Here is a 21,330-nt window from a genome sequence, read left to right on the forward strand (position 1 = left end):
ATCTTGCGGCCAGATGTCAGTACTGCTGCTGCTGCTAAGGTGGTTTGGTCGCGCGGCAGGAACATGTGACTTTGGAAAAAGTATTTCTGGGCGTGGCCTAACATGACAGAGGCCGGCGCAGCAGCCCTAGATATTGTTATGCAGAAATAAATTAAGCAACGAATTGAAAATCCACAGAGAGAGATTGGTTAATTATTAAATGGGGCTCCCAGGCGCCTGATGAGCAAATAATAGTAAAAGGGAAAAAATTAAAAAGAAACACTACAACTCAATCGTATTGCATAAGCAAACAGATGTTAAGTGTTCCTGTTGTCCAAAATATATATTACTTACACAATAGTAATAATTAAGTTTTGCATCTTGGGAAAACATGGTTGTTAGTCAGGTGACGGGGTGGAGGTGGCAGTTGCTATGCAAAGTATACATTAGGCCTACAATTTACTCTGACCAGAAACATTTATGGAGTGGCACGGATAAGGTACAGTGGTGCCCCGCAAGACGAATGCCTCGCTAAACGAAAAACCCGCAAGACGAAAGGGTTTTCCGATTTTTTAGCGGCTTCGCAATACGAATTTCCCTATGGGCTTGCTTCGCAAGACGAAAGCCCATAGGGAAATCTCCGGGGACAGTGGGGAAGCGCAGCGCGCCTTCTCCTCTGTTCCCGGACCTGTCCTAAGGCTTGCGGTGGGAGGTCCGGGAACAGAGGGGAAGGCGCGAAGGGCTTCTCCTCTGTTCCCGGGGCTTGCGGTGGGAGGAGGGTTTTTCCTCCCCACCGCCAACATTCAGAACAGCATTCTGAATGTTGGCGGTGGGGAGGAAAGCCCTCCTCCCACCGCAAGCCTTCAGGACTGGTCCAGGAACAGAGGGGAAGGTGCGCAGCCTGCTGCCCCGCTCTCCAAGCTGCGGATAGCAGCCTGCTGCCCCGCGCGAGGGGCGCTCTTAAGCAGAGTGCCCCTCGCGCGGGGCCGACATTCGCCGCTTGGAGAGCCCTGCGGGGAAGTCCTGCAGGGTTCCCCAAGCTGCGAATGTCTGCGCCGCGCGAGGGGCGCTCTGCTTAAGAGCGCCCATCGCGCGGGGCAGCAGGCTGCTATCCGCAGCTTGGAGAGCCCTGCGGGGAAGTCCTGCAGGGCTCCCCAAGCTGCGAATGTCTGCCCCTCGCGCGGGGCAGCAGGCTGCTATCCGCAGCTTGGAGAGCCCTCTGGACCTCTTCTGAAGGCGGGTGGGGGGCAAAAGTCTTTGTCCCCCCTGCCTGCCTTCCCGGGGGATTTTAAAATGCTGGCGGGCGGCAGCGCTGCCGCCCGCCAGCATTTTAAGATCGCCCCGGACAGCGGAGAAGTCCTCCGCTGTCCCGGGGTTTTTAAAATGCTGGCGGGCGGCAGCGAAGGCTTCGCTGCCGCCCGCCAGCATTTTAAAATCGCCCCAGGACAGCGGAGAAGTCTCCGCTGTCCCGGGAAGGGGGGGGAAGCAAAGACTTTCGCCCCCCCCGTCGGCCTTCAGAAGAGGTCGGGGGACAGACTGTCCCCAAACCTGGTCTGAAGGCGGTTTCCATAGGAACGCATTGATTGATTTTCAATGCATTCCTATGGGAAACCGTGCTTCGCAAGACGAAAAACTGGCAAGACGAAAAGACTTGCGGAACGAATTAATTTCGTCTTGCGAGGCACCACTGTATCTAGTGAAAACAGTTCACTTCAGGGAACATGGGCATAGCTAGGATTCTAAGGTTGTTGAGCTTTTTTTGAGAAATCATGGGTAAATATACCCCCAAAATAGGACATTATGGGGGTGCATGCTTTGGTTGGGGGGGTAGAACCTCAGTTACTGTATTTTTCGCTCTATAAGACGCACCAGACCAAAAGATGCACCTAGTTTTTGGAGGAGGAAAACAAGAAAAAAAATATTCTGAATCTCAGAAGCCAGAATACCAAGAGGGATCGCTGTGCAGTGAAAGCAGCAATCCCTCTTGCTGTTCTGGCTTCTGGGATAGCTGCGCAGCCTGAATTCGCTCCATAAGACGCACACACATTTCCCCTTACTTTTTAGGAGGGAAAAAGTGAGTCTTATAGAGCAAAAAATACGGTAATTGAATACTTTCAATTCTTTTCAATATTTTTTGTGGATGGGGGGCAGCTGGTCCCCCTTGCTCTCCCTTGTCAGGGGAGGACAGTGGAGGTTGGTTTGTCAGGTTGGGTGGGATGCTGCTCCACCATTGCCCTTATATTCAGTCCAGCTTCCTGGACTTCTTTTTTATATGCAGTTCTGATTGAAACAGTATGAGGTTATTTCCCGCTGCTGCGTTTCCAAATTACTTCCTTCTTCTTCTGTTCACACCACAGCCGGCTGGGTGTGTCTTCACCTAATTATTGCTTTTCCTGCTCTGAACACCCGTCAGTGAAGCTTTCGTTTGTGCATGTGCCATTATTTGTGTGCATGTATCCTGAACTGTTCACACCAATTGTGGCTTCCATTTTCAAATCATGCTGAAGCTCGTTTGAGGAAAATGCGTATGGAATAGGAGCATTTCTCCAGAAGCTACAGGATACAGAACATCTTGTGAACCCGGTTTATAAATCCGGTGTTGGGAGTGCACTGGAGCCACAGTAAATCATGCTAAATCAAGAAAGGGGGAAGGGGAAATACATTTTTATTACTGCTTTTTATTATGTCTTTTGCTGCATATTTACAATAAAATCACTTTTTTAAAAAAGGGCCAACAATGTATTTTAAGAACGGTATAAAAACGAACATCTTTGCACTACAGAAAAAGCACATTGCCCTGATTCTCAGTGATGAGTTAATTTATACATGTAACCTGAACTCACTACACACACCAGCACTGCTAGATATTAATGAAAACTAAATTCCAATGATAAGAAGCTATACAAATGTTTTTTGTTATAAAAAGACACCTGGCTGATAATAAAAATTAATTCATGTCTTGATTGTTCACACTCAACCCCCATCCTCAATACATGAGCAGCAAAGATTGCACAGAAATCTTATAGATCTTATCAAAAACTTCTGTGATGTGTTTTGGGGAAGATGTCATACCATTGTGACATGAAACATGGTAACATTCTGACACACACAGTATATCATTGCCTCATGAACTAGACTCCCTTTGCAGGTGGGGGGAAATAACCTTTACAGTGCGCAAACCAGAAAGGCATTTCAGCTGTAGTTTTATTTCATTCATCACCTTCCTTGTCTATATGTTATTACTTCAGGACTTTGCATAGCACTCTTCTGATCAAGGAGACCTGAATCCCACATCACTTAGAGGTTGAGGGCAGTTTTGTTCTATTGATTCCACACCCTTTAGAATCTTCCACACTGTTAGGTAAGCGGCCAAAGGAATGCAGAATAAGGAATGTTCAAGGTTCACTGCTGTCATAGCAGCAGAAGTATTTGCTTATTATGGTTTCCCTAATTCAGGTATGCGGAACCTTTGGCCCTCCAGATGTTACTGAACCACAACTTCCATCATCCCTGGCCATTGGGGACATATGGGGGTTGTAGTTCAACACCATCTGGAGGGCCAAAGGTTCCCCTCACATGCCCTGATTAATCACAGCATGGTCTCTTCCTGACAGCAGGACCAGACAAGTTCTTGCCCCTTTTACAGCTATTCAGGCCAGAATCACAAAAAAGTATGTTTCTGTAATTGCTCTATGCACACACAATTGCTCTATGCACACACCCTATTCCCATTTGTAACTGATGGACTATGTATTTAATTTACTTTATTAAAAAAAAAATCACCTGCCCTTCACCAGGCCCTTCACACAGTGCTGACAATTACAATATGTAAATGTAATGAAGCTGCATTCTATTGAGTCAGACTATTGGGCAATCTGTCTGGGACGCAGGTGGTGCTGTGGGTTAAAGCCTCAGCGCCTAGGACTTGCCGATGGAAAGGTTGGCGGTTCGAATCCCTGCGGCGGGGTGCGCTCCCGCTGCTCGGTCCCAGCGCCTGCCAACCTAGCAGTTCGAAAGCACCTCCGGGTGCAAGTAGATAAATAGGGACCGCTTACCAGCGGGAAGGTAAACGGCGTTTCCGTGTGCGGCTCTGGCTCGCCAGAGCAGCGATGTCACGCTGGCCACGTGACCCGGAAGTGTCTCCGGACAGCGCTGGCCCCTGGCCTCTTGAGTGAGATGGGCGCACAACCCCAGAGTCTGTCAAGACTGGCCCGTACGGGCAGGGGTACCTTTACCTTTACCTATTGGGCAATCTAGCCCAGCTCTGCCAACTCTGACTAAAAATAACGGTGTTTTTTGGAGGTCTGAGCAAATGCACTCTCTTACGCTGGTGGGCCATCTCAAGCTCACTTGGGAATGGTCATAGGCGCCATCTATGTGGGGCTGTTGGGGCCCAGGCACCCACAAATTTTCAGTGAAGGGGCTGCCCCCCCAAGTTCTACTCAGCAGCATATGCATGCCTTGGGAGGGGTGTGTGTGATGTCAGCACACCCCAGGCACCCTTTGTCACGGGGGCAAGGTGGTGCACCTGGCAGTGGTGGTGCAGCAACACTCAAAGAGGGACCTGGAAGTGGAGCTGCCATTTTAATTTACTATTATGCTCAAAGAGTGCCTAGAGTAGTGACACTCTAGCACTTGAAGAGTCTTAAAGACCCAGAAATCCAATGTGGTCTCAGAACAATCTGCATTACTCAAATGTTTTTGTGTCATCCAGAGTATGTTTCAAGTAACTATGTCATAGAAATCTATTGTGAAGAAAGCAATTAAAAATGTAAATTAGGGAGAGAGAGAGAGAGAGAGAGAGAGAGAGAGAGAGAGAGAAAAGAAATTTCCACACCCAGTCATCTAGCAAAGCAGAGATTACTAGTCAGGGCATGTGTCAGAGGGATTTCTGTAAAACATGCCCTCTGCATCAAAGGAACAGGTTTTTAATTCCAGTACTATATTGTAGCAGTTACCTGCACTGCATTGCAAACCGAATACTGAATGATCAGGCCTGAAATCAAGAGGTGATTAAAGGAGTAGTCACTAGATTTTCATCATTAAATCATTATTTTCCCTTTTCTGATACATATGTCAATGAACTAAAGTGGCCTCTAAGTGTTGCTGCACTGAATAAAATTAAAATGCAGTGTTTACAGATTTATAGATGTGTATGAGAAGTGCCAGGAAGGGACTAAGGAGGCTAAATTCACCACAAAATGTCATGTTGGGAGGGGCAGCTACATGATGCTGATAGTTTTCCCCAAAAGTATTGCTTTAGGGACCATCATAGGTAGCTGGGTATCTTACTTGTATTTGTCATTTTCTAGATACATTTTTGGTGATAATATTTGTTGCACCAGGTTGCTCACAGACCAGAACTCTTTTTACAACAGTTGAGGCATTGCTTCTTCATAATCAGGTGGAAACTGAATGAAAATAGAGGTTCAATGCAGCACTTAATGCTCTTATCCATGACAAAGGTATTTTTGTCATGTTTATTCACAAGTCTTATTTTAGCAAATGTCCTTTCCAGTGCTAATTGGAAGTGTACTGGTAAGCGGGTCCTGTCTGCTTGAGAGTTTCTAGTTGACCTCAATGGGAAGAGTCATGAAGAATTATCCAAGTATCAGTTTTTCTTCCTATTGGTTTCCTTGATCCAACCCCCTCTTTTTATAGTCTATAGTGAAATACCACTGTTTCACTACAGACATAGTCGCCGCACCCTGAGAATGGCTTAGATTGGCTGGCTAATCTAAACCAAGGGAGGGTAGCCGATGGGTCTCAAACCCTGGATAAATTAGGAACTTCCCTCTGCATGCGGCAGATTGAGCAGATGAGACCAAAAGTGGGTCCAATGACAAAGACAGTATCTGCCTGTGCTGCAGAGAGAAGTGAGGGACGGATGGGGTTGATTAACCTGGGAGGGGAGCCCATCTAAGAGAAGGAAATCAATGATCCTAAACTTCCGCTGCCTTGCAGAATATCTCCAGGAGAAGAAAACGCTGAATTGGAGACAAATCCCTAAGACTGTTGGATGGCGCCTTCTATGTCATCTTCTGGCAACTCCTGCAGCCCAGCTGGTGCCAAATGTATTGCTCTGCTTTCCTTTAAACCACATCAGTGAGGCCAAGATGGGGGTCTTATTGTCTTGGCATCCCAGGGCCTCCATACACACTGCCCAGGCTTGCACCTCAAGGTCACTTTGGTACTGCTAACACAGAGGTTTGATTTCACGGCTGGAGGTGCACTCCATTGTCTCTTGAGACATACAGATGCCAACAAGACTGACACTTATACCTGCACTTTTTAAAAAGTTCCAGTATAATGTTATAAATGCACAAGCAAATGAAATTGCATTCTCCTCTTCTAAAGTAGGAAAATCTACAGTTAATGAGAAAGTGCCTTTAAAGGCTGCCCTAGAACTGCATAGAAAAACAAATGTTCTTATCTCTTGACAAATACAGCTTATTATGTGAGAAAAGCTGCCTTTCTGAGGGCTTCACTAGGGAAGACTATAGATATAACGTGCCTTGCAACCTCATCCCTGTGCAGCAGGCTGTAAATCATTTTACCAGCATATTCAGTTCCAAACATTATGCCTCCCTTAAGAGCCACAACTGAGTAGCAGTGCTTATGAAAAACAAACCACTGAACATAACACCTTGTAGGCTCATATACAATTCATTCCCAAGGAAAACAAGTAGGCTTTTGGTGTGTTGCCATGGTAACCATCCTGTTGAATTTCTGGACCTTTTGCCCTTAATGGTGGTCATGCTATTGCATCAACGTATTACTGCTGCTTTCATATTTTGTGGTTCCTTCTCTCCTCCAACGTCCTATAAAGGTTGCCACTGAACTGTAATGGTTTACATGAGATTTTTTAAAAAATAAGAAATACTTTCCAAGGTCCACAAAGGTGGGCGGGGGGCTTTTTCAGAGGTGATAGAGGGAAAGGGAATCTGGGCATCCAGATTCTTAAATGGTGGACCAGGGCCCACAACTGATCCTCATGCCATAGTCTACCTAGTTCCTCCTCACACACTCAACCAGCCCTCTGGCCATGCCATAGTTTTGGATTGAACTGAAGCCAGCACCAGCAACTCCCCACACACTGAACAAAGGTTGTTGGTGAATTTGGGAGGGGTGAAGGCAGGTGCTTCCTTCCTCTGAAGGGAAAGGGCCATAGGATGTGCTAAAGGAAATAGTGAGTGCGTACAATTGTTAATAGTGTAAAGCTGCTATTGGAGGAAGGACAGAGAGATTAAAGGAGTTGACAATCTGGGTATGGAGAAATAAGGTACAAATTGAGAGTGAAAAGAAAAAGGGGAAAGAAATTATAGATGAGTAAAAATACTTTTGAAAGCCATAGGGGACACAGAATAAAAAACTCTGTCCAGATAGAGACATTAGATGAGTAAGGTGTCCCTAAAATGAGCATGTCACACTATAATCAGGGCTAAGGCCCATTCTCGGCCTGAGGAAAAATTAGTTATGAAACTTTGCCAAAATTAGCAATTTACAAAGAGGGATTAATAATCAACAGAATTTGATGTTCATAACGGCTGCTTATGCCAAACTACTCCTCTACCCAACACGATTTGGTTCCACCCTTTTTCCTTGCCATTTCACGACTTAGTGGGTTCCAGCAATTTCCACGCCTCTCAAGTGTGTCCTGGAGGGTAGAAACCTTGAGAACCTCTGCTCTGCTAGATTCTTTTGCAGATCTACCACCTTTCATGTCAAAGAACCTTATGGCTTTCTAAACGATGGAACAGGAAATGACCCATTATTTCCAGGAGGAACAAGAGTGCCATCACCTAAACCCCATCTTCCAAGGCCTCTTTTGGGCTTCCTCTGAAAGTAGGCATATGGAAACGTGGCATACTGAAACGACTGTGGTTTTGTCCTCTCTGAAACACGCTTTCAGGGTGCTGCCAACTGAGCATCTGTTATCACCACAGGTTTATTCTGCAAGCGTGAAAGGAATACACAAGGGGAAAGGATTCTCCTGCAAGCTTGTTGGCTAGTAGTATAAGAATTAACACACTCCCACCATCTGTTGAATGAGAAGCAGATATTTTTTTCTTCCTTAATTTTCTATTTCAAGGTGGTGGAAGTCAGCCATTCAGCTGGCAACCCTGAGTGCTTTTTTACATTTGATTTGGTGAAGGAGTGGGAACCCAGCCAGCCTCGATTTCACATTGACTTAATGGTCAAATGTTGTTTTGTAGATTCCCAAGGTCTGTCAGGGTTACATATCAAGCTGGGCAAATCAATGTTGTTTTCTTGGGCGTGACTAAATGATAGTAGCTTTCAACTCTTTCTCAAATTCTTCAAGGCATGTTCTCTAAGGTATTCTCTGGCCTGTCCTTCTCAGACTGGTAACACCCAGGTTACAATACTGTAACGCACCACTTGTAAAGCTGCCTCTGAAAAGCACCATGGAAGCTTCAACTGGTGCAGAATGCCATCTCTAGACTATTTACTGAAGCTAACCGCTAAGGATACATCACTTCAGTATGAATAGATTTTTCACTGGCTCCCATTTTGCTTCTTTATGGGCTCAATTCAAAGTGCTGTTTTTGCTCTTTATACTCCGTGGCAGGGATATCTAAAGGACGGTCTTCTTCCATATGAACCAGACAGATCTTTTTCTCACGCCCTTCTTTTGGGGGCCCAACCACAGTAGGCATGTGGCTACTGGAGAGAAGGGCAACTCCCTTCTCAGGCATATCTTCCTGGCACCTTCTTTGTAATCTTTTAAGTGTCAGATGAAATTTGTCATGTTCTTTGTGCCTTTAATGACTCATAGTTTCTTCTCACTTCTGTTTATGTTGTCTTTATCTGAGTTTCTAATTACCCTCTCTATTGTTTTATCTGCTGTTTTAGTTAGCTATCTCTTGTTGTTATGTTTATTGCATTTTACTACTTCACATTGTTAGCCGCCTTAAGGCTATTTGGCAAAAGGCCGGATAGAAGTGCTATAAATACGTATGCAAGCAAGCTGTCTAGTAAGTACCATAAGCTACCTCTATTCATAGCCATTTGCTTTCCTCCACATATCTGTAATTTACACCAGAGCAATTCTATTAACTTGGAAGGGATTAGTGTGGAGTTAAAGATTTGAAAATTACAACTTTTGCAAGAGCTCTGCTACCTTGATGGCTGTGGATATTAAACTGCCTCATAAAAACAGACGGATGTGTGTCTTGTCAGGAAAAGCACCTCATTTCTGACTGCACTAATTTAAAAAAATCTAAAATCTGGTGCATGGATAGGGAATCTGTGGCCCTCCAGATGTTGTGGGACTACAACTCCTATTATCTCTGATCATTGGCCATGCTGGTTTGGGCTGAAGAAAATTTGGACATCTGGAGGGCTGCATGTTCCCCAATGCTCTCTAGTGACTGGTGCTGACCTTGCCTCATGGAAATCTAGGTTCCAACCTCAGCTCATTCATGAACTCAAAGGGTTTTATCACTATAAGTTGCCCAATTGTTAGATGAAAATAGCAGCAACCTTGGTTTTGACTTGGTAGTGAAAATGAGTGACACAACAATACAAGTGAAAAAACAAAAGCCAGGCATTTGAAAGGAATGCACACACAAAAAAACAAGTAAACGCAACTCTTTATGAAAGGAAACAAATCACGCTTTAGCTGCCTTCAAATCATTAGTGTAAATGATTAGCAGACCCATGCAAAACTTTTGATTGTTCTTACAGTACTCATCATATAATAATGAATGACATTTTTAACAGTAGGGACAGGTGACTATTATCAGTGACTTTAGTCAGATGATCGGCCTATTGATGGATCAATATTAAGAAACTCCTTAATTTTGTCATATAGGACCAACACCAAGGCACCGCCTGTCCCACGAAGTACATTTGAAAAGGCTCCCCGAAAAAAGGCATTTAATCCTTCCTGGTTGTATATCTTGAAAAAGCAGTCAATGGTTCCTTTGTACTGACGTTCAGCCTCGCCACTCTGTGTTAAAATAATTTTAAACAAAGACAGATGATTGGAAAATGTACATGCTTACTATGTGGCAAGGGACTAATCTGGCATTTGGTATTTTTATAATTTTCAGTCTAGGGTCTGATATATAGTATTAGGCATTTTTGTAATTATAAGTCTAGAAACACCTCTCACTAATTTTATCTCTTTTTCAATATAAGAACCTTAATGAGTAAATGCTTCCCTGATGTAGTTCTCTGCAGCTAAATTTAGCAAGTCTGTGATCTTCTTGTGATGTTTCTTTTAAGCTTCAGAGTTAAACAAGGTCATGTCATTCCTCAGGGTGTTTTGAAGCATGCTGATTCTTGGATAATGTCTGAAGCATATTTTTGGAACATTGTTCTTCACTGCCTTTTCGCTGAACTTCACATGGTTCTTCACCCCCATCACCAACATCGACAAGTACCAATCTAGAAGTGTTTAGATTTCCCCAAAGTTGGTAGTATGGTTTTTTTGATAGATATTTTAAAAAATGTGTTTGCATCAAAATATTTACACCGGAGAATTTTCTTAATCTATTTTTTAAGATAGATATTTATATTGAGATAGTCAAATAGTATTCCATATAAATCTGTAAGATATAAAAAATTAATTTCTCTTGCTTTCAAATTGGCATACTGTACTTCCTTTTCAAAAGTCTCTAATGTTGAAAAAAAAATCCAGAAGGAAGATTACATAAAATTACATAAGTTGTTTCTCTTTTTGTAAATAAAACAGCTGTCAGGCAGACAGACCCATTGCTGAAATAAACAGCAGACCTTAAAGAAAGCACACGACAGAGCTTGCGTTCTTTGCACCACAGGGCGACAACAGGATGGTTACTGCCCCCTTACCCCCAACAGGAAAAGAATAAAAATAAATGTATTTCTCTTAACACAGAGACACACACTGCTGCTTTGAAATTAAACATGAAACAGGAAAATCACCTGGTTTGCTCAGCACATCAACAGGCAAATACATGTTTCTGACTAGCCAGCTGGGCAACCACACAAATATGTGGTCAAAATGTAGGGTCCACATACCCAGGTAAATGCTTCCTCTCCACACCTGAGAGAGTCCTGGTGATAGCACTTGTTATATGTGATATGCTATGTTGTGCAATTAGCTGATTGATAAAAATGGCTGCAGGAGCCTCTGCAAATGCAAATTGAAGGATGTCAGTGGGGGACAGGAGAAGAGGGTAGCTTTGAAATTTGTTAATATTTCCCCTCCTAGAATTCCCCCCAGGACTCTACCCTTCTAGATAGGCCTCCTGTGCTTAGACACCAGCAAGTATATGTTGTTTACCTGCATCATCATGCGTCTTCTGACAGTGTCAAAGGGGTATGACAGTATGCCAGAAAATACAGTCACAGCTTGAGCTATTGCAAAAGATACGACAAATGGTGTTTCTTTTGGATTTGGCAACATTCCCTAAGAAGAGAAAAGAGAAATAAGAATTCACTGGGGTAACTTGAGAATCTAAATGGAAAAACAGATGCTGTCAAATCATTATATTGCTTCAGAATTTCCTAAGTGCATTGTATTTTGAATGGATTATTTTACATGGTCAGTGTAGTTGGAAACATATTCTTTTCTCCTTTTGTTTTACGCTTTACACATGGCAAACAAGCCAAATGATTTTTTGGGGGAGGGGGCAAATAACATATATTAAGATTGCAACTTAAGCACATTTAACTTGTGCGATTGCAGCTTTACACGCTTTGCAGCTGGCCAGCTGATATCACACAAATTAAAGACACACAAGACAGAGCTTTTAGGCTCTCAGGCTTGCTTACTGGCCTTTGGGAAAGTCTCAAGTGGGCTCTGGGAGGCTCCTGCAAGATCTTTCGCAGTCCGAACGAGACTGTCCAGGAGCCTGGTTAGCATCCCTTAGAGCTTAAAAGCCATTTCTGTAGCAGGAAATCACAAGAGATTTACTTCTAAATAGAAATGCACAGGATTCATCTGTGAGGCACATTAATTAACTAAATAGTATAAATGTTTTATCTATACATATGAGCATCCCCATGTCCAATGAATACACTGAGATCTTGATCGTAAGCGCTGCCCAATTTAACAGTCAACTTGCTTTCTCATTTTAAATCAACAGGGCAGCCATTGTGAGCAAAGGAGCATCATATTGCATCAGACCTTTGGGCTTCAGGAACCAATTAGCAAATTGGGATGAATAAATGTGTAGAAATAATTAGCTTTAAAACAAGTGTTATCATCAACCATAAGGAACAACAGAGCTCCTCCAGATCATGTAGTAGATTTATTAAATTTATAAAATAATAACAAACTAAAGGAATACAAACCAAATTGGGCATGTCTTTTTATTTTTAAGTCTTAGCTCTCTGTTTCTGCAGTAGGATTAATAATATCTTAGCTGATAGGATAAATACTGTAAAATGCATCCATAATAAAGGTGACAAATAATCCTTTTTTTTAATGGGAAAGGGTGAGTTTGATCAGAAAACTTACTTTTATGGTGTCATAACATCCAAAATAGGATGCCCGATAGACAATGATCCCCTGTACTGAAACACCAAATCCTTGATATAGGCCGGTAATGCCATCTTTTTTTGCAATTTTACCAATACAGTCAGCAAGGCCTTTGAACTGTCGCTCTTCCATACCTAAAATGAAAGAAGAAATAACAAAACTAGGGGAGCACTTTAGCTCTAAGTATTCCCCACAATGAACAGGGGAACTATTACTATTAATTCATTTTTTTATCCGGTCCTTCTTCCTAAAGGAGCCCAGGGAGCCATATAAGGAGCCATACAACAGGTAAAATATCATGAAAAACATTTTTCAAAATAAATACAACAATTTTCAGCTGCTGAAAACCTACTACCCATCACATACTAAACAGTTGGGTTGAAACCCCCCCTCCCCCCGGTTACATCAAAATGATGGTAATGGAGGGAACAAATGCATATTTCTAGGAAGGGAGCTCCATAAACTGCGGCACCACCACAAAGAAGGCAGAAACACAAACTGCCAGTCTCAGCGCACAACCCTTAAAATATGAAGATGAAGCTCTTACCTTTTCCAATGTCAGCACCTAACCGGGTCCGTGCAAAGTCTAATGGATATACCACACACAATGAAGTTGCTCCAGCTGCTCCACCAGAAGCCAGATTTGAAACAAACCACCTTCCGAACTGAAAATGAAAAACTGCTGAGTTCAAAAATAGGGTTTGTAACAATCCTCAATTTTTATTTTTTTTTACAAATACCTTAAGCAATGGTGTGATGACACAAGCCTGAAATTACTGTATTTTTTACATTCCCAAGGTGATGCTTGAATATAAGCAAATCAACAGTGTCCTATGGAACTTAGATTTGACGGCAATATTTTAGTTGAGAGAATTCAAGATGGAGTTTCCTCTTGCAAATTCCCATGAGAAAATCCACAACCTGCATTGCAAAGGGCGCACCAAACTCAAGACTTGGTGGCAAAACTTGGCTTGTGTGTAAAACAACCTGAGGCTCTTTCACAAAATCCATCCCAACACAAATTGTGCCATGAAAATTGAGTAACAAAGGAACTTCAAAGGGAGGCAGAAAGATGAAACCAGTGAATTATAATTCATCAAGAGTTTCAGTGTAGTCTCAAACCTGTAGTTTGAAGCAGGACAAAGTTGTTGTTGTTTAATTATTACACTTGTGATAATTGGTTTGCCAACGCCAGGATGTCTGAGTTACCCTCAACTGTTGTATGAATGACCAAATTAAATTATGCAATTATCACTGTCATTGTACTTACTGCATTTCATTTACCCGTGACCACATTGTTTACCTTCTCCCCTTCCCCATGTGTGTGTATCTATTTATACACACATACGTAACTCAGGATAACACTTCATTCATCTGATGAAGTAGACTGTGGTCCATAAAGGCTTCTGCCATAATTTATGTATTTAGTATTTATTTAGTATTTATGGTGCCACAAGTTATTTTCGAATAACTAGGTTGTGTTTTGAAGTAGAAGATTTTTTTGGTTTCTTCACATTTTGAGGGAAGGTTGAGTGGTAGTCAACTGAGTTTTATCAGAGTAGACCTATTAAAATGAATGGGCCTAATTTAAACGGGTCTACCCTTAACTTAGTTAAATATGACCCAGAATCTTTTGGTACTGGCATTTACAACTTTACAGTTTCAATGGGAGTTATTATACACAACTAACTTAAGCTAGATGGGAACTTCAATATTCAAGACACACATTGTTGAAACTATTTATTTGAAAATATAACAGTATGATAATATAAAAAATCAAAAAGACTTTTACCCTTTGGAGCATTTATATCACAAAGTATGTCAAGATGTATTTCATGTTCTTTCAGAGTAAGAGCTTTAAAACTGAAATGGCTTACATATGAATACTGACAGAAAATAAGTATGCAATGCAAGGTATTAAATCCAAATGCAGAGTATTTGTAAATGGTCATTAAGCATGAAAGAGTACCAGGTGCTTTAGAAAGTATGATTCTGGCAATGCAGAAGGCACTGGGAGGAAAGAAAAGGAACCAGCTTATTAGAAAAAAATCCCTTAAAAAATCCCATGACAGTATCAAACAAAGATTACATAGCAATAAAAGATGTCCCCAAAATACATATATAGTATATTATATGGCCTTCATGGATCACTGCCTTGCCGTGGCGAAGGGGCTTGAATAACTCAGAGAAGCTATGAGCTATGCCGAGCAGGGCACCCAAGATGGACAGGTAATAGTGGAGAGTTTTGACCAAACATGATCCACCTGGAGCAGGAACCGGCAAGCCACTCCAGTATCCCTGCCAAGAAAACTCCATGGACAAAGACAAAAGGCATATGAAGACAGAAGTGCCTGGTGTGCTCTGGTCCATGGGGTCACGAAGAGTCGGACATGACTAAACAACTAAACAACAACAACAACATATGGCCTATAACAGCCTTTTTGTGTTGCTGAGGTGATTGTATGTTGTTGATCCCCCTTCTCAAACTGTGGAACGTTAGGGCTGATTCACAATGACCGCTCTCCACATCAAATGGAGGGTGCCCTTAGCATGCCTGCATGAACCCCCCCTCGATCCTACGTGACTCCAGAGCACTCCTGGACCGCCTCTCCAAGTCGCAAACCTTGAGGTTCCTACCAAACCTCAGTTTAAAGTATCTATCGCAACTGGGGAGGCGTAGCCAGGGAAGCGGATCAAGTAGGGTGGGTCCCCTCTTTAAGCTGATTCACAAAATCCCCATCACTTGGGATCAATTCACACATTTATTTTGCTCCATAAGAAATACTCCCATGCACATGGGAACAATATGAATCAGAAACAGACAGCGGTAATTTCCACAGCTGCAACAGCGCCTAAAAATTCTGTGTAAAGTACAATGTCACCTCACACTTTACTTTGATGTTGAAATTACGGCCTCACACATTACTGTGCATGAGTGGGGTTTTTTTGGGGAGGGGGGGACAGCAGCCCAAACCTATATCTAAACTAGTCCTGTTGCTGAATGTGTGAACTGTCCCCACTGATTTTTCTTTTTTTAAAAAAAATATACTTATAGAGCTTGATTTGCAATGGCACTTTCACATGCACAAATTTTCATGTTATGCTGCAGTCACAGAGTGATGAACAACAGAGACGTGTAAACCTGCCCTTAAAGACTGCCTTTTCAGTATTCCTTTCGAAGGAGGCAGCTCTGCACTCTGATGGTGTCCTTTGAAAATACATGCATCTACCTTTACAGATCAAAAAAGCAGAGCTGGGGAACAGTCAGTACCATCAGTGCTATTAAGAGAAAACCATTTCCAAACTGCTGATTTACGCCTCTACATACCATGCGACTGGTCAAGTCGAACAGGTTTGGAGAGCTCCAGGCATCAGTGAGAGGATTGCTTGCTCCACTTACTAAGAGCAATTGCTTTTTTCATTTTGGCTTAAAGTACCAGCTGGACTTTTTTTTTTTAAAGGCCTAATTCAGATAAAGAATGTATTTGTAAATAGCATGATACTGAGCTTCAAGTAGAAACATCCTACACTAATAAGCTCATTCTTCAGAGTACAGACTTGCATTGCTCAAATAGCACCATTCACAAACAAGAGGAGGTATCAGCAGGCTTCAGTGAACTCCAAGGTTTGCAGAAGTACAAAAACAAAAACCACAGTAAAAACTCTAAGATGTAGCCCCAAAATATCCCAATGAGGACTGAGCATGCACAGTAACTTTGGAGCACTGGCCTACTTGTAGGGAGGAGAGAAGGAATGAAGTATCCTGGAAAAGGGTTGGCAGTAACCCTGAACATTTTATTGCAAGTTCCACTTGTCACATATGATGGGGATTAATATTGTTCACGCAATTACTGTACTCATATTCATTAGAATTTTTTCTTAAATACAAATCCCAATGCCTCTTTTATACACCACCTATTGAAATATACTGTATACTATTAATAATTCAAAAGGATATCCCAATTTCTTCATGTTTGGACCAAGCAAAATGGTTTTGGACACATCAGCAATAAACAAAATGTTACACCACATTTACCTGTTTATCTTTATCCACTCCAGCCATGAAAATCTGCTTGTATTTGTCCTTAAAAGCAAAGTTTAGGGCTTGAGTTGGGAAGTACCGGATAACATTGGCAAGATTGCCACGCCAGAAGCTGGCAAATCCTACAGAAGATTAAAAAATGTACAGTTGACATGATCTTAAATTGTTTCTGTTGCATAACTACATGTTTATGTCTACTGAACTTGGACCTATTCATATGCTTGAAATGGTACTTGTGGAATAAGTGAATCCATAAAGAGTTCAATGTTCACTGATCATCCAATTCTTTCACCTCAAATCTAGATCCCCTATAATTATGTACAACTGTCTCAGTACTGATTTTTTAAAAAGCAGAGAGAGATGCAAACCCTGGAAAAAACGGAAGCTCAGATCATCGATAGCAGTAAACTGGATGCTATTAATCTTTTAAAGAGCCAGAGTTAGCAAATAAACAGCAGGAAATAGAAAGCACACTGTGATGGTAAAGCATGCTAAATCTGTGTGTTTGATTGCCACCAAATATATAACCTAGTCTTAGTAAGATAGTACTGTACAGCTGTTTTTTAGGTTATGTTTTCACCACCAGAGGGGGTGCTAAACCCATTTTAATAAGGAGTGGTGGACTTGGTTTTGCAGTACATTGGAGGCATACATGCATAAATTTTAAATAACCAGAATTAGCCAAACAATAATTATTTTAGACATTCTGACCACTGTGCTGTTCAGGCTCAGGTGATCTTGCTAAGACTCAGGTGATGCAGTGTATTACTAAGCCTTACTAAGTGAAAACTAGATCAACAAAAGGAATTATTTTGGAGGAAGAGTTTTGCTGAGAGCTGGGGAAAGTGAAGGCAAAACTAGGCTTTGAGGAAGATCTGAAGAGGCAAAAGAAAGGGAGATAGGCAGACCTGGATTAAACTACATATGTATTTCAAGAGGAAATACCACATAAAAAGAGCAGCATTTGAGAACAGGAAAAGTCAAACAAAGGGACAAATGGAAGCCAAGGTCTCACTGCAGGAATGTAAAGAGAGCTGAAAAGGAGCATGAAGCCAAACAATACCAAAGCTTGTGGGCACCAGTTAACTGGAAGGGAGAAGGAGGGAGGAAGAATCATTGGAAAGATCTGAGAATCTTGGTTAGGTCAAAGAGGACAATTTTACAGGATGAGTTTAGATCAGTGGAAAATGAGTTTAACATGCAAGTAAGATCTGTTCAAGACAAAAAGTAGTCAAAGGATGGAAAAGTGTTGCATCTGCAGGCACCAAGGTAAATAATGGCAATCAGTAATGGGCACTATATATTCTGATGGAAAACAAGGCTTCTGCAAACATTAAGTACGATGAAAGATCTTTACTGTTGTGACCACTGCAGTTCAGTACAAGTTGTAAGGAGAGGGCTTACACTGCAGGACAAAATATTTAAATTTAAAGTGATAAGGAAAGTATTGCTTCAAATATCAGTGGCTGTCTAGACAGGAGTGCAAAAGATTGTTATGAAAAAAGTTAAAACTAATGTTTTTGCTAATAAGAGCAAGCAGGGCATGTTTCCTGTTTTATTCAGTAGCTTGGTAGACCATAAATGAAGGGGATACTTCCAACATTTGATGAAGAATAGTAGATAATTATGTTCATTTTTGTGTTCATATTTTATTAAAGTTATGTAACTGAATGACATGGAAAATAAAAGTCTGAGCAGTTGGTAATCCATATTTCATTCAACGTATAGAACAAATTTTAGCTTGCGCCCAACATTTAATATGACAGCCTTCAATCTGTAGTGTTTAAACGAAGACAATGAAGGCATTCATTCTCATAAGAACATGTAAAATAACTCTAAAACGGGAACCAAGTGTTTCAAGTTAAATGCACAAAGGTATCACAGTTTGAGAGTCATCAAGCCATGGTAAGAACTGCCAATTGTTTTGAAATATCTTCAAGATAATATTCCTTTACTAGGTCCAAAAGCTCAGTTCACATTTAGGGAGAACACATTTGTATTGTCCTATGCCTCAGCACCTAGGACTTGCCGATCGAAAGGTCGGCGGTTCGAATCCCTGCGGCGGGGTGCGCTCCCGCTGCTCGGTCCCAGTGCCTGCCAACCTAGCAGTTCGAAAGCACCTCCGGGTGCAAGTAGATAAATAGGGACCGCTTACCAGCGGGAAGGTAAACGGCGTTTCCGTGTGCGGCTCTGGCTCGCCAGAGCAGCGATGTCACGCTGGCCACGTGACCCGGAAGTGTCTCCGGACAGCGCTGGCCCCTGGCCTCTTAAGTGAGATGGGCGCACAACCCCAGAGTCTGGCAAGACTGGCCCGTACGGGCAGGGGTACCTCTACCTTTACCTTTATTTCACCTTACTACCCAAACACTAGCAGTCTAGTTCTACATAGGTTGGTCTGGTATGTCCTGCGGAGTTCAGTAAAACATTTCTTAATAAAAGTGGTTTAGAACTGCAGCTAAAATGTTCAGAATCTTTGTTTCATGATGTGGGCTCCAAATAAGCCAGGCTAAATATTTTGCTGGTAAAACAGACACTGAAGGCATGCTAAACTACAGATTTAGTGCACATTAACACTATATACACACAGCAAGGAAAGAGATCCCATGCCTATTGAATTAAAGGTATATGGAGGTACTTGGAACTAATTGTTTAGTGGATTTGTTGTTTTAGATTTGCTACTTTCCTAATCAAATAAGCACTGTAGTGGGGATCCATAAACACAAAGAACTGCTTACACAGACAATTATAATTTAAAAGTATGAACATTTGTACAAAACACCCTTAGAATTCACCATAAATAGAGTAACTGCACAAAAATACATGGCACAGGTCAGTGTACAATGTTATAATAATTATTTGGAGAAAGATAACCACCTATGAGATCTTCAGCTATTATTCCAGGAAGTCAAATTAAGTTTCTATCCTACGCAATGGCTTGGGAGTAAGTCCCACTGAACTGGGTGGGGCTTAGCTCCAAGCAGACATATCTAGGATCAGGCTGCACGTGTGGTGCAGTGGGAGTCTTGTATTTCTGTTGCTTAGAGAAGTAGGAGTATATATTACAGAAGAAATCCTTGCTTGCTGGGTGAATATATTCCGTTAGCTGAAATGTGAGCATGTTGTATTAATTTTGCATGTGTAGATAGGTCAGTATGAATTAGGGAAACCTGGTGTGGTGGAAGCAGCCAGGAAGGGGATGGGAGTTGTACAATGGGGGGGGGGGAGGACATAAAAAGGATATTATGCACTATGTACTCTGGAGTGTGCAACTGTTTGGTTGGAATGAAAACAATATAGGAATATGGAAGTGAGGCCTCATTGGAAGCACACAGCCATTAAGGAAAGATTGGAAAAATGTAAAAGCTGGAATATTGCCTTGGAGAAAACACACAAACACACACACACACACACACAAACTATTCAGAGTATTAGTAATAAGTATTTGTTTTGTGCTAGGTATTCAGAGAACTTAATAGCACATTTCCCCACTATCTTTTACAGCCACCTCAAAAAGGTAGGCCAGAATTATTAGCCTCTTATTGCAGCTGGTGGGGGGGTTGGCACAACAGAATTGCCACTTATTTTGTTCACAGTTGAGGCACGATTTAAACAAGGGGCAAACGTTTGTGGCTCTCACACCCCACCAACCCTTCGAGGAGGGCCTATTCTTTGGGGAAGACGTACCTTGCTCCCGAGGGATGCGCACAAAACAGTCCACCATGCCTTTGTACTGCTGGTCAGCCCGGATCTGCTTGGACGAGGCCTGGACCTGCAGCAGCAGTTTCACGCGCTCAATGGGCGCTACTGCCGTCTTGGAAATAGCTGCCGCCACCCCGCCTATCATGAGGTCTTTCCCGAAAGAGACAGGGTCGAAAAACTGCTGCCCCTCTGCGGCCAGCATGTTGTCGACTGGGTGGGCACAGGGGTTTGGGTGGAAATGGAAGCCCCAAGTGGCATCCCCCAGCACCAGGCAACACTTCTAACTGCCACTGCTCAGGAAGAGCCAATGGAGTTCCCCTCCCCCAACCGGATCAGAAGCATGCATTCTCAAGCCACATGACCCGGCAGCGCCCAATCACGAGAGCCTCTCTTCCTGGGCATCCCTTCTCCAAGAAGATTCTGGGCCTCCTGGAGATGGAGGTTAGCAAGGAACTAGCATTATGAGCAAGGAATAGGAACCTCTGCTAGCAAGGGCCTAGAAACCAGCAAAGCAAGCACCGGGAGAGGGACATTGCCCAAATCACAATGATGGGCTCCTCCGAACGCAGTTTCTCCAACCAAAGGTTAACAGGTGTTCAAGCTCTGGCTGCCGAGCAAAAAATAAAAGTTGGGCTGGCAAGATATCCCACAAGGCCTCGTGGAATGCATTTTAGGACTAAAATATTTCAGACTGGCTTTCAAAGGCAGCAGCACCGTTACTCTAGGGCCTAACTCAATCAATCCCCACTTAATTCAGCATTTCTTGTTGCATTTCTTAGAAGAGGCTTTCAGCAGTGTTGTGGGTTCTGGAGTTATGCAACAACAATTTAGCGTCCAAAATTTAGTGGTACAAAAGTTAAGAGGCCACAGTGTCCTTATTTTTATTATTTTGGAGAATTACGACCAAGCAAACCCACAAGGCTGTTAAGATTGCCTGAGGCAAAGATGGGGAACCTCAGACTAGAGTTCCCGCCATCCCCAATTGTTGGTTATGAGTGGGGCTAATGGGAATGATAATCCAGTATGTTTTAACACAGGTTCCCCATCAGCTGGCCTAGGAGATATTTCTACAGTAAGAGAAGTGATGTTTCCAGTGAAGCTATGCAATAATTAATAAACA

The 21,330-nt window shown here is 42.4% G+C and overlaps 1 protein-coding gene across 1 annotated transcript; it reads right to left on the reverse strand.

Moving 5' to 3' along the window:
- Window positions 1-9,581: 9,581 nt before the first annotated feature.
- Window positions 9,582-20,539, reverse strand: SLC25A31 (solute carrier family 25 member 31). The gene is made up of 6 exons (XM_083755989.1): window positions 20,196-20,539; window positions 16,506-16,633; window positions 13,017-13,134; window positions 12,449-12,603; window positions 11,270-11,395; window positions 9,582-9,952 (listed from the first exon to the last, which is right to left on the reverse strand). The coding sequence occupies exons 1-6, from the start codon at window positions 20,410-20,412 to the stop codon at window positions 9,752-9,754; spliced, it is 945 nt and encodes a 314-aa protein (XP_083612115.1). The 5' UTR covers window positions 20,413-20,539; the 3' UTR covers window positions 9,582-9,751.
- Between the last annotated feature and the right edge of the window lie 791 nt (window positions 20,540-21,330).

Source organism: Podarcis gaigeae (genome assembly GCF_964106915.1).
Source record: "Podarcis gaigeae genome assembly, chromosome: 9".
NCBI lineage: Eukaryota > Metazoa > Chordata > Lepidosauria > Squamata > Lacertidae > Podarcis > Podarcis gaigeae.

Bases quoted from the DNA above. Each gene is read 5' to 3' on its own strand.
- SLC25A31 (XM_083755989.1), bottom strand. From the start codon at position 20,412: ATGCTGGCCGCAGAGGGGCAGCAGTTTTTCGACCCTGTCTCTTTCGGG. The intron at 16,634-20,195 runs GTACGTCTTCCC...AATCTTCTGTAG, and splicing joins GCGCATCCCTCGGGAGCAAG to GATTTGCCAGCTTCTGGCGT. The intron at 11,396-12,448 runs GTAAGTTTTCTG...TTCTCTTCTTAG, and splicing joins GATGTTATGACACCATAAAA to GGAATGTTGCCAAATCCAAA.